Source organism: Sinocyclocheilus rhinocerous, unplaced genomic scaffold (assembly GCF_001515625.1).
Source record: "Sinocyclocheilus rhinocerous isolate Xijiao unplaced genomic scaffold, SAMN03320098_v1.1 scaffold116, whole genome shotgun sequence".
Lineage (NCBI taxonomy): Eukaryota > Metazoa > Chordata > Actinopteri > Cypriniformes > Cyprinidae > Sinocyclocheilus > Sinocyclocheilus rhinocerous.
This window is the reverse complement of record NW_015649590.1, coordinates 219,869-234,128: the sequence shown is the minus strand read 5'-3', so window position 1 is coordinate 234,128 and position 14,260 is coordinate 219,869. Positions and strand designations below refer to the sequence as shown.

The 14,260-nt window shown below is 33.6% G+C and overlaps 1 protein-coding gene across 1 annotated transcript in view; it reads left to right on the top strand.

The window, feature by feature from the left end:
* The first annotated feature begins 492 nt into the window (after window positions 1–492).
* nell2a (neural EGFL like 2a) overlaps window positions 493–14,260 on the top strand; it is a 104,046-nt gene continuing 90,278 nt past the window's right edge. Inside the window, exons 1-2 of the mRNA XM_016515731.1 lie at window positions 493–758; window positions 1,383–1,511. Of these exons, the coding sequence (XP_016371217.1) occupies window positions 713–758; window positions 1,383–1,511 (175 nt within the window). The 5' untranslated portion in view covers window positions 493–712. The remainder of the gene's footprint in view (window positions 759–1,382; window positions 1,512–14,260) is intronic.

Sequence of the window (14,260 nt, the reverse complement as noted above, 5' to 3'; positions counted from 1 at the left end):
CTTACTTTCATAAATAAATAAATAAACAAACAAACAAAACAATTAAGTATGCTTTTTTCCCCCTGGACAACTTCTGTGGAAAAGTTTAATAGATTTCAAGATTGTGACTTTCATTTTCAGAAAATGACTCTCATTCATTCGCAAACAAACAAACAAAAATAAACAAACAAACAAACAAAAAACAAAAAAAACCAACAAACAAAAAACAAACAAACAGACAAAAAACAAACAAACAAACAAACACATAAAAGTCAACTACATAATAATGAATCAATATCGTGAAGTAGCCTAAGCTATATTTTAATATATAAGCCTATATATTAAAATATAGGAATAAATGTTTCATTTGAATTGTAATAATCATAATGTTACGCGTTTTACACACATCAAACATGTCCAACCTTTCAATGGAATCACAGCTCGCGCGATGCGTCTGAACGGAGCGCCACCAGAGGGACTACGAGCTCCGTCTCTCTCGAGCTGAAGCAGGCTGGCGGATCCTCGCGCTCGGTCTGCAGTCAGTCTGATGCGCTGCGCAATAACCCAGCAGAACCACCTGTGTAGCTCCCAGGATCCATTAAGCTCCGGTGATGCTCCTCTCCTCCGGTGGGAATGTGTGAATGAGGACGAGAAATCCCGCTTTTATGTGACTGCATTTGTGCGCCTTTTCGTGGAGTAGCTATCGCAGCATGGACTAATTGTATTATCAACCATGGGATTATTGCAGTTGCTTGTTGGATTATTTTGCGCGGCAGCAGGTAGGCTGATTAGAGTCTGATACGATGATTATGAGTGCAGTTATTTCTTAACAACTGGTCATGCATTCATCTCCATGCAGCTGTCCAAGTCAGTAATCACTGATACAGAGGTGTATTCCGTGCTATCATCACGGTTCCTGTAATATTACTATAATATTATTATTATTAAAAATATACATTTACATAAAAAAAAAGATATAATAAAAAAAAAAAATTATAATAGCCATACAATAGTCATCTATTGCTCTTGTACAGCTAAAAGTGAAGTTATTTTAGAATTGTTGAAATTTTACAACACTACTGTTTTTATGTATTGTAGCCTATAAAGCGCTGTATAAATAAATGACTTGACTTAAATACATTAAACATGTAACATATAGGCTACAGGGTTCCCACGCGCACAGAAAACTGGAATTTTAGAATTCCAAGCCTGGAAGAGTCAATGGAAGTCACGAAAAAGGATGCTTTTTAAACATCGCTATATGCAGTAATTGCAAACGCCTGGAAAAGTGTCGGAAATGCATTGGTCTGAAGGCGTGTGTGTGTGAATCCTGAATGCTGTAATGTGCTTACTGATGTGAAATCTTCTTTGTTTTAATGGTGTGTGCTGTGATTGTGTTGAAGTCGCTGCGTTCGGAGTGGATCCGGCGGTTCGGATCAGCGTTTTCCAAGAGTTCAGTCCTGCAGAAGGGTTCTCCGGCGTGACACAGGTGCAAGGTTTCCACGATGACACGAGAGCGTTCCTCTTCAAAGGTAAAACTATAATTGTCCATAACAACTGTACATTTGTAAACGTGTGTTCAGGTCATTCAGGTCACCCAGAGAGGATTTTCTTTTTCCTGAAAATGCTTGTTAATACTATCGCATTGGAATGAAGCTTACTGACTTTGCTCATACAGGGTATAACAACTATCCACAAAAAGAAAAAAAGAAAAAAAAAAAGATAATTGTGTACTTTTTGGGGACCCCCACCCCACACACACACACACACTCAAAAATGACCCGCCTACATAAAAATAGCTTGTAAATAATCAACTTATATTGTTGCAATTAGCACAGGTTTTGTATTTTTGTACATTTTTGGCTTATTTGAGCTTATGCATCACAGTTTTCAAGTGAAAAAAAGCTGTGTTTACTTAAAAACTGAGGATTCAGCCACTGGATTCAGTCTTCTTGTCAACTTGTTTTCTTTCAATTGGCACAGGTTTTGTATTTGTTTTTGGAGCTGGTTGACCGTAGGCAGCGCTGGGGGTAATACATTACAAGTAACTCGAGTTACATAATCAGATCACTTTGATTTTTCAAGTAACTAGTAACACATTACTTTTAAATTTACAACAAAAATATCGGAGTTACTTTTTCAAGTAAGTAATGCGAGTTAAATTGGGAAATTATTCATTTCACTTTTGGTGCGAAAGAGCCTTTACAGTTGCCAAAAATATAAGTTTTGGGGGTTTTGTTGTAAAAGAAAATACGCAAACCCTGCCGAGGTGACAAAAAGTAATGCAAAAGTGATGCAATGCATTACATAAAAAAATAACTAAGTAAAGCAAATATATACTTTTTTATGGAGTAATGTTGAAATGCATCACTTTTAAAAGCAACTTTCCCCCATCAATGTCAATGATTGTTTCAATTAGCACAGGTTTTGTATTTATCTTTGGAAACGATTGGATGATCTGAACTTATGCATTGCAGTTTTTGAGTGAAAAAGTATTATTTGTGGATCATTTTGGCAAGGTTCACTCAAAAACTGAGGTGCATGAGCTCGGATATACAAAACCTGTGCTAATTGAAAGAAAACAGGTTTATAAGAAAATTTAATCCAATATTTGGTAATAATATGGCATAATGAGAGATTTCCAAGCTATTTTTATATAGGCCAGCCATTTTTGACTGGGAGATTTTCAGGATAATATTAGATATATTTAACACGTACATTCATAAGCCACTCCAAATATGCAAACAACACAACGGCTCTAAACAGCTGCACAAGTGCTGAACTGTGTCTAACGCTGGCTGTTTGTTTTGCATCTTGTCTCTGTGGGATGAATGGACCCTCATGGGGCCCCTGACAGTTGAGAGGCTCTCTGGAAACAAAGGGCCGTGGCTCTTTATGGAAACAGATGCTGGAGAATAATGGGACGCATAATGAGATTAGTCCTCAGACGATTCGCCGATCTGTGTTAAAGCGGTGTGCACAGTTTATCTCCAGCGAATTCTGCTGTTGACAAATAATGACCTATTTGGGAAGCGCGTTATGATGCAACAAGTCGCAAGGTTGGGATGCTGAAAGAGTTCTGCTGTGTGATATGTGCTGGCACTGCAGTTGCTGTTCAGGGAAATAAAAGTTGAAGGAAAGCCATGCGCCGTGACTGTGCTGTTGTGCAACATTCAGCTGCTTTACATGGTTAAATTTGCAGTTATGCAATGAGAGTTTTCATTCCCTCATAATGACCTTGCAGCTTGCTTAAAGCCTTGACACTTTATTTAAATATACTGAAACTTTTTTTTTTCTGCAGAAAACCTCAGCTTCTTTAGTGAAGAGTGTAATTTATGCACCACTAGTGGAACTAATCGAAAGTGCAAAAATTGGTCAGAACGCAATTCCATTTACTGCCACTAGTTGCACTGAGATCACACTTTCACCTTAATGTCTTTCTTTAAAGTAAAAAAATTAATTAATTAGTCTTAATCAGTGTTCCCGGTCTTATTGTGAATGATTCATTGGTGCATGTTATTATAAAATAATTTTCATAATCTTTCATTAAATAATATCTTATTATTTAATATTCTTTTTTACATAAAATCAAGAGTTATTCATACATTTTCAGTTATGCAATACGAGTTTTTATTCACTCATAATGACCTTGCAGTTGGTTTAAAGCCTTGATGATTTATTTAAATATATAAAAACTTTTTTCTGTTGAAAATCTCAAACAGCATGTTTAGTAAATTAATTTCTGCACCAATAGTGACCAGTGTTGGGGGTAACGCATTACAAGTAACGTGAGTTACGTAATCAGATTACTTTTTTCAAGTAACTAGTAAAGTAACGCATTACTTTTTAATTTACAAGAAAATATCTAAGTTACTTTTGCAAATAAGTAACGCCAGTTACTTTTTTCCCATTTATTGATTGTCAGAATTAATTCATCTCACTTGCAAAAAAACCAAAAAAAAAACAGATTCAGTATTCCTCAAAATAAATAAAAACCATGAAATGCAACTCAGAATATGATGCAAACCTGTAATAATTAAATGGTAACACAAATATCCTTTATGTATTTAATCCCATTTTATTAACCAGTGCCTTGATCTTCGATGATCCAATTCAACCATACGAATAAACAAAAATGCCTCTAGATAAACATTTGTGCTTCTTTAGTTTTTTTTTATTGCTGAAGTGTGCTGAACTTTCTTCTTCTGCATTCTACTGTACAGACGTGAATTTACTTTTCCTTCAGCCTGAGGCTTATTCATTTCACTTTTGGTGTTAAAGGGCTTTTACGTTTGCCAAAAATATAACTTTTTTTATATTAAAAACAAACAAGCAAGCCCTGCCCAGATTTAAAAAGTATCGCAAAAATAACATAACGCATTACTTTCCATAAAAAGTAACTAAGTAACATAATTAGCTACTTTTTTAGGAAGTAATGCAATATTTTAATGCATTACTTTTAAAAGTAACTTTCCCCAACACTGATAGTGACACCAAAGGAAAGTGCAAAAATCGGTCAGAATGCAATTCCATTTGCTGCCACTAGTTGCACTGAAATTGCTCTTTCACTTTCAAGTCTTTCTTTAAAGTCATGATAAAATCAAAATGAATTCAGAACTCATGTTTCTGGTCTCATTATGACTGATTCATTCATTAGTGCACTTTATTATAAAACAATCTTCATAATTTGGCATTAAAATAATATCTTATATATTATTTTTCACCACCTTTTCACCATCCAATCAATTCTTCATGGATAAAATCAAGTTCCCCCCTCCTGTAATATGTGTCACATTACAGAAGTAAAATGCATTGCAAACTTGTTTTTTCACTTTAAGATGCAATTCACATTCAGTTCAATCAAATTCAGATTTGAATTCAAATTCTTGATTTTAGATCTTCCAATTTTAGATTTCTTAATATTTTTACCATCTAATAAAATTCCTCATGAATAAAATGGTTTCCCTCAGATATGCTTCAAATGCATTGCGAAAATGTTTTCACTGTAAGTTACTCAGCAGTTCACATTTAATTCAGATTTGAATTTACATTCTTGACTTTAGATCCTCTGATTTTAGATTTCTTAACATTTTAACCATCTAATCCATTTCCACATGGATAAAATCAAGTTTTCCTCAGGTATGTGTCACATTATAGAAGTAAAATGTGTTGCAAACATGTTTTCACTTTGAGTCGCACAGCAATTCAGATTGCAATTCAATTTAGATCTGAACTGACATTTTTGACTCTAGATCTTATTTTAGGTTTCCTCACTTTATCACTAATGAATTCCTCATGGATAAAATCAGGTTTCCCTCAGATATGCATCACATTTATGGAAGCAAAATGCATTGTGAACATGTTTTCAATTTAAGTCACACAACAATCCACATTCAATTCAGATCTGAATTCACATTCTCGACTCTAGATCTTCTGATTTTAGATTTCTTAACATTTTTACTATCCAATCAATTTCTTATGAATAATATCAAGTTTTCCTCAGATATGCATCACATTTACATTTACATTTAGTCATTTAGCAGACGCTTTTATCCAAAGCGACTTACAAATGAGGACAATAGAAGCATTTAAAATCAACAAAAGAGGAATGATATACAAGTGCTATAACAAGTCTCAGTTAGCTTAACACAGTACACGTAGCAAGTTTTATTTTTAAATCATATAATAAATAAAAAGAAAACAGATATAATAGAAAAAGAATAGTGCAAGCTAGTGTTAGAGGCCTTTTTTGTTAATTGTATAATAAATAAAAAGAAAACAAATAGATAGAATATAAAAATAATAGAGAAGCTAGTGTTAGTTTTTTTAAAGAAAACAAGTAGTTGGTAAATGAATGGACTGCAAGTCTAAAAGGGGCAAGTTTTTTTTAAAGAGAATAGAATTGAAGAATAGAATTAGAATAGAGAGTGCTAGAGTTAGAGGGTCAAATAAAGATGGAAGAGATGTGTTTTTAGCCGATTCTTGAAGATGGCTATAAGGACTCGGATTGAGTTGGGCAGGTCATTCCACCAGGAGGGAACATTTAATGTGAAAGTCTGTGAAAGTGATTTTGTGCCTCTTTGAGATGAACAATAATGCGTCGTTCACTTGCAGAATGCAAGCTTCTAGAGGCACATAAGTCTGAAGTAATGAGAAGTCATTTACAGAACGTTTTCACTTTAAGTCACACAGCAATTTGAATTCAGTTTAGATTTGAATTCACATTTTTGACTCTAGATCCACTGATTTTAGATTTCCTTGCTTTTTTCACCATCTAATCAATTCCTTACTGATAAAATTAAGTTCCCCTCAGATATGCATCAAATGCGTTGTAAACATGTTTTCACTTTGAGTCAGAGTAATTCATTTTCAATTCAGATCTGAATTCACATTCTTGATTACACTGATTTCAGATTTTTGGTAAACATTTTTACCATCTAATCAGTTCCTCATGGATAAAATCATGTTTTCCTCATTTATATGTCACATTACGAAAGTAAAATGTGTTGCGAACATGTTTTCAGTTTGAGTCGCACTGCAATTCACATTCAATTCAGATCTGAGTTCACATTCTTGACTCTAGATCTTCTGATCATAGCTTTCTTAATGTGGCTCATGCATCTGGGCTCACCTGAGCTCATTAGACTGAGATCATTGTGCCCGTGGGCCAGATGTGAATGCAAGACAGATGATGTGAATTAATCAGCTGGCTTTTCCTCATTATTTCTCTGCAGACACACTCCCTCTTCGTCTCATTGTCATTTACTCTTCCTTTCTCCTTTGTAATGCATGCATACATAAATACTCTTACTGGCTCTCTACTGTTGCTGTAAATCATATCAGATATTTGTGTGCCCACCTACGCAATGCAAACTCTCTCTCTCTCTCTCTCTCTCTCACTCACACACACACATAGTTCATAGTGGCATCATTACAGGCATTAAATGGAGTGTTTCTTGTCGGAGTGGTGGTGAGATATGCTCTAAGTGACAGGGGGAAGGCCATGGAGACCAGCAGGGTAAAACCAGAGAGCCGCGGGCTGAACCTTTCCCTTCTAATTGGGACAGCAGGGCATTCATGCAGGTGGAGCGAGTCTGAGACGAGATTTGGACCACAAACGGTTCCATAGATGAGTCTGAGCGGGGTGTTTGAGTTTGCATACTGGATGCTCAAGGCAAACAATATTAAACTGATTAAAGCTGATTTATAGCCACAAAATAAAATTTGATGAAGATAATACTCACCCTCGGGCCATCCAAGAAGTAGATGAGTTTGCTTCTTCATCAGGTTTGTAGAAATGTAGCATTGCATCAGTGTCTCAGCAATGGATGCTCTGCAGTGAATGGGTGCCGTCAGAATGAGAGTCCAAACAGCTGATAAAAACATCACAATAATCCACAAGTAATCCACAGCACTCCAGTCCATCAGTTAATGTCTTGTGAAGACAAAAGCTGAAACAAATCCATCAAGACGTTTTTAACTAAAATATAAGTCCATAATCCATAATAACACTTCCTCCAGTGAAAGAAGTCCATCTCCTGTTGTCTCGCACATCAAAATCCACCCACATATTTGTTTAGAGCTGTTTTGATCTGTTTGTAAACGGCTTGTAAACGGTGCTTGATCTGTGCAAATTTCTCTCCTGATTCAGACAAGGTGACTTTTCACTGGAGGAAGCGTTATTATGGATTATAGGCATTTTAGCTGGAAAACGGTCTTCACTACAAATTGCCAAAATAAAAGTTTGGTTTAACTTGAAGAAATTAAGACAGAATTATATTCTTATTTATAAGTGTGAAAATATTTAAAGCACTTTATTTGACGGACAGACAGACAGACATAAATAAATAAATAAATAAATAAAAATATTTAATAAAACTGCAATGTTATATTGTAAGGAAACTGTTACTTATTCATTTAATTTCAAAAGATTTCTTAAACTGTTAAAGTTTTATGAACGCAACTGATTAGACATGCTTTCTGATTATTAAAATGTAATTTACCCATTAAAATTGGGATTAAAAAAATAAAACAAAAAACAGTTTGGGAACATTTTGGGAATAAAACAGATTTCATAGGGAATTACATGGGAAATAACTGTTGTCACAATGAATGAGAAACACTTAAAGGTCAAATATACAAATCACCAAAATAAAAGTTTGGTTTTAACTTGAAGAAATTAAGATAAAAAATAAATAAATACCCATCAGCAGTTTATTAAATAAACAAACAAACAAACAAATAAATAAATAAATAAATAAATGCAATGTTTTCTTGTAAAGGAACTGTTATATTTACATTTGGTTGCATTTCAAAAGTTAAAAAAGTAATTTAAAATTTAAAAAAGTAAAAGGTTTTATGAATTCATTGAGTATTATCAGCATGCTTTTTAATTATTAAAATTTAATAAACTATTCTAATTGGAATCCAGATACACAAATCCAGAAAACGCAAAATTTGGGAACAAAATAAAATGGTTTACAATCCATAATGTGACGTGAGCAGGATATTTAATGAGAAAAAATGTGGGCGGGGCATAATTTTATCCATGGAACTGATTGGATGATGAAAAGTGTCCCTAAAAGAAGAAAAAAGGCGATACAAAGTATCAACCTTTACTCAGATGTTTCTCCTAAAATTCTAAAAATATACACAAATGAATCAGTAGTTACATACAGGAAGAGTTATTGTCAAAGGCATGAACATCTGCCACAATAGCTCAGTTTTGTCCAGAATCATTCCAGAGAAGCGAATCTCCAGGGATCTCGTGTGTGAGCACCATTCCTGCAATCCTTGTGGATCTTTCACCCTGTTCAGAATCTCTGAGCCGCACAGCTGTCAGAGAGAGGAAGAGACAGAGAGAGAGGAGAGAGAAGAGAGAAGGGGTCACAAAGCGTCCCGGATGAATTGAAGGTGCCCTTGACTAGCGCTGGGATTCGTTCCTGCCTGGACGCGAGTGACAGCGCTGACATCCAGCGTCAGATGCTCCAGAAGGATGTTCTGCCTTCATGATTAATGGATGCAAATATCACTCAGCTAGATCTCAGCTAGAATAAAAGTGCCGTGCGGGTCAAGCTGAACTCCTGAACTGGACACCAGTAACCAAAACCCACTCATGCAAGACCAGACGAAGTTGAATTTCAGGAATAATTCCCCCAAAATGAAAATTACTCACCTCATGTCGATCCAAACCCAGCAGTGTCATCAGTCTACATCATAGACATCAAATCTGGATTAATGAATGCATGCAGATGTTGAGATGTGTGAGATCTGAATGTCTTTGATGAACTTTTCTGGTGATCATTCACTTGTAAATGAGATATGAAGATATTCAGATAATGTTCCTAAATTCAACACGACATACAAATTGAGTCTATTTACCTACTTAATTTATCTTCATTTATTTACTTATTTCCCTCTGAGTAATTAATATGAAACGCTCATCAGTGCATGTAATTCTAAAGAAATAAAAATTACATTTATTTTTCATCAAAAACCTCTGAAACGTATTTCCCTTCACCCTCCGCCCAGTGTTATTTTAGTATCATTGATGTACTAGTATAGTTTTTATATAATTTTTAAAAAAATGGATTGAATTTTTATATTTCATTTTAATTTTAGTTAGTTTTAGTAATTTGTATGCGTTTTGTCATTTTTATAGTTTTTTGTTTAAATTTGTTTGTTTATATTTTAACTAAAATTAGAAATTATTTGTGTTTTTGTAATTTTTATTGTTTTTTGTTTAAGGTTTTTTAGTTTATCTTTTAACTAAAATTAAAAAGTATGTGTGTTTTTGTAATTTTAATTGTTTTTTTGTTTAAAGTTTTTTTTAGTTTATCTTTTAATTAAAAAATTAAAAAGTATGTTTTTGTAATTTTTATTGTTTTTTGTTTAAGTTTTTTTAGTTTATCTTTTAACAAAAATTAAAAAGTATGTGTTTTTGTAATTTTTATTGTTTTTTGTTAGTTTTTTAGTTGATCTTTTAACTAAAATTAAAAAGTATGTGTGTTTTTATAATTATTATTGTTTTTTTGTTTAAAGTTTTTTTGTTTATCTTTTAACTAAAATTAAAAAGTATGTTTTTTTAGTGTATCATTCAACTAAAATTAAAACGTTTTTTAAATATTTCTATATAGCTTTAATTAATTTTTATTTCAGTTTTAGGTAAATTTAGTACTTAAATTTTAATAAATTTTGACTACTTCAAAGACTGAAAATGATTTTTAATAGTAACAATAACCACATGATTTAAAGACCCCATGATATCAAAATTAGAGTTTTGTGGCCTTTATTGTACTGCCAAACCATAGATAGATATAAGTTTTACACAATTAAAATGTACTTTTTCTCTTGAAGAAATGCACCAAAAATATTGATGACATCATCCTGCACTTGGGGGCGGATCACAGTTTTGTCCAATCAGACTAGTGATAGCAAATCATATTTCATGGCTGTGATTCAAATGAAATATTTTCAGCTATTTTCACATAAGTTGGATGTTTCTGATTTTAAACCTATCACATCTGAGTTGCTTCCAGAAACGGAGCAGATGTTAGCAGACGGGGCGTTATGTAAATGCTGAGTCGGACTCATTAAAACGGGATAAACAGGAAGAGCGTTAATTTAATGCACTTATCCTGATATTTGACAAAGCTGCTTTTGGACGAAAGTGATCTCTGCTCTGCCTCTGCTTCATCAAAAACCCTCCAGGAAAATCCTGAGAAAGCTAAAACAGCGCTTTTCTCATGCTGGTGCATGGGAGGCGTCTCTCCGGGGAGGCGATTGTGGTCTAATCTCGTCCTCAGGACAGATCCGATGCTGTAGAACAAAGAATTGGGCTCCGATGAAGGAAGACGGATGCTGGTTTTCACCGCGGGGTAAACGGCTCCAGATAAATCTCACTGCTCTCCTCAGAGGCAAAACACACACCTGGCTGAGACTCATAAACACAGAAAATCATCCCATGTGTCTAAAAATAGATGAAAGAATCAAACTGGAGTGAATTTCAGAATCTGTGTATCATTCGTTCATTCATTTTTTGATTTAATATTGAAAGTAGAAAAATAAAAAAAAAAACGGCTCCTTTTTCGTTTTTCCGGTTTTTCCCCCCAAAAAAATAAAAAACGAGAATTCTGTTTAAATTTTCGTTTTTCGTTCAGGGGTAGAAAAATGAATAAACAGCTTGAATATTCGATTTCTACACATGGGCGTGAATTAAACGCCCCTTTCTGCTGATTGGTCAGCCGAAGATCAAACCGTGCCGTCATCAGTTCTTCCGCAGTATCACCTGACGGCTGACGCAGACCTTAAATTCGAATGCAACGTTTTTGCATTCGAATGTGGATTTTTTTTTTTAATTCGACGAATATTCGAAATTCAAATTTTTTTTTGACAGCCCTATGCAGCAGAATAATAGTGCAGTTGTACGGATTCTTAATGCATTCATTGCATGTGGTTTAATGGCACAGACGTCTGAAGGAAACTCTAGCCGCACGTCTGCAATGCATTCAGTGAGGTTTTGGGTAACGTTTACATGCACTGAAAAAAACTTTGGTGTACAAACAATTTTTAATCAGAAATTGACAGTAAATTAGTCAATAGCTCGGAGACTCTGATTACAAAGACAGAGCAAATTTTGAAGTAGAAAGACTGAAATGGTACTAAACGTACTACAGTAATCTTCCAAAAAATAAATTAATAAAAAAATAAAATTAAAGCGTATTTGCATAATGTGACGCTTTGACCATAACCTATTCGACCTCCGTAATAACATTTAAAAAGATATTAAACAAGAAAAAAAATATGCTAAGATGATAACAGCATGAGAGCGAGTGAGTTAATTTTTGTGAAATCGTGGCCTGGCTTTGTTGTGGGGCGTCTGCTCGCTGCAGTGTCTCCTGGTCGATGGAGGATGAGCTGCATTGGGACTCATGGGGCGTCCGTCTGCGGGGCGAGCCGGACGGAAGAGCTGTTTCCATGGAGACGCTTGGGTCAGACAGCCGAGGAGATCCCGACCATCAAAGCCCTTCCCACCGAGAGCCTTTCATCAGGCCTGAGAGGCTTTCTGGAGCGGGACGCACGGTCCTGCTGGGAATCAAAGGGCAACCGCGCGACTCAAACACGCCACTTTCACTCACTCCGCTTCAAATCATCATCATCATCATCATCATCCTGCAGCTCCTCTGTTTGAAGATGTCTCAGGATGGACTTCAGAGCTTCATATAAGCATTATCTTCATCATTTATTCATTATCTTAATGTATCTGTAAAAAATTGTTTAAATCCAAAAATTTTTTTTTACATGTGACTAGCTTTACAAATTAATCATTATCTTAACATATTTCTCCTAAAAAATCTAGCTAAATGGCAAATGCCAAATACCAAAAAAAACTAAAACAAAAAAAGCCTAAATGCATAAATGTAATTTTAATTTATTTTATATATATATATATATTTTAAATTTATTAACATTAATAATTTTATAATCTTTAAAAAAAAATCTGGTTAAATGCATATATATATATATATATATATATATATATTTACAAATTAATTATTATCTTTCCCAAAAAGACTCGTGGCTGTATTAGATCAAAAGGGTGCTTCTACTAAATATTGAGCAAAGGGTCTGAATACTTAGGACCATGTGATATTTCTGTTTTTCTTTTTTAATAAATCTGCAAAAATGTCAACAATTCTGTGTTTTTCTGTCAATATGGGGTGCTGTGTGTACATTAATGAGGAAAAAAAATTAACTTAAATGATTTTAGCAAATGGCTGCAATATAACAAAGAGTGAAAAATTTAAGGGGGTCTGAATACTTTCCGTACCCACTGTATATATATATATATATATATTTACAAATTAATTATTATCTTAACATATCGATCTTTTAAGAAAAATTCTGGCTAAATGCTACAAATATTTATTTTCTATTTAAAATATTTATTTTACACTCTCATTGGATAATTGTAAATAAAATTAAACTAAATAAACATGTGACATTATTATTATTATTATTATTATGATGTTTATTTTTTCTTGATTTTTTATTATTATTATTTTTTTTACAAATTACAAATGAATCATTATCTTAATGTATATATCGTTAATATATCTTTAAAAATCAGGCTAAATGGCATATATATATATATTTTATCCTGGCTAAATTTTTTTTGGTTGAATGCATAAATGTAAATAAAGTAAACTAAATAAATGTGTCTATTTTTGCAAAATTAAGGGTGGCAGTAAAAAAAAAAATAATTTGTATGAATCACAACATAGATTTTCTAGAAATGAAATTATTTTAGATGATTTCCTTGTTTATTTGAATCTTATTGGATACAAATCGAAAGATAAGATAATTCATACGACTGAATGATGTATCTGACAAAAGTACAAAAACAGCTTCACATTAACAAACACTTGAGACATAAAACGGACAAAATAACCATCATGACTTGACTTCTCAATTTATAACAAGCCATTCAAGGTCTAATTCATTTAAACATGCCAATGCCTCTTCTTTTGTTCTCCACTAAAGAAAGAAAGTGAAGCGGGTTTGGAACGATGTGGGACTGAGTCAGTGATTTTCATTTTTGGATGAACTGCTGCTTAAAAAAAAAAAAAAAACACTAGTAATTTGTTTATATCTGGCCACATTTCTGTTTAGAATATGTTTCCAAATGGTTTCGCTGGAGGACACTCAACATTTCCTGTAAGTGAAGTTCATGTCCTGCAAATGAACTCTCGCAACAAATTCTGCCTTTGACAGGGTTTTGCATGAAAGAAAGTTCACAAATGACATCTAATGAGATTAAAAGGAGACTTGCTGGAGTCTCAGGCTTCTCAGATGCTTCTCCTGAGAAAAAGACTTCTGTTTCTCCTCTAGAACGAGCTTCTAAAGATGACTTTACTCTGGAGTTTTGACTTTTTCAGTACAAATATCTAAACATTCTTCAATCAAGAAACATTTACCCGAGAACCAAAATGACTGAAGATATTGTCTTATTTTTTGAAAAAAGAATCAAAATTTTGTTAAGAAAAATGTCTGCCATTGGGGTCAGAAAATAAACTTTTTTCCCCTTTGAATTATGTTTATTTTTCTGACCCCAGTGGCAGGTGTTTTTTTCTTCTTATTTTCAGCAAAAACTCACTTAATTTTGATTAATATTTCAGAAAATTATTTTTTTTGGATGGATGACTACTAGTGACTCATTTGGGTCTGTTTTTGTTTCTAATGAGGACTTTTAGAAGAAACATCTGTTGATGAAAAAAAAAAG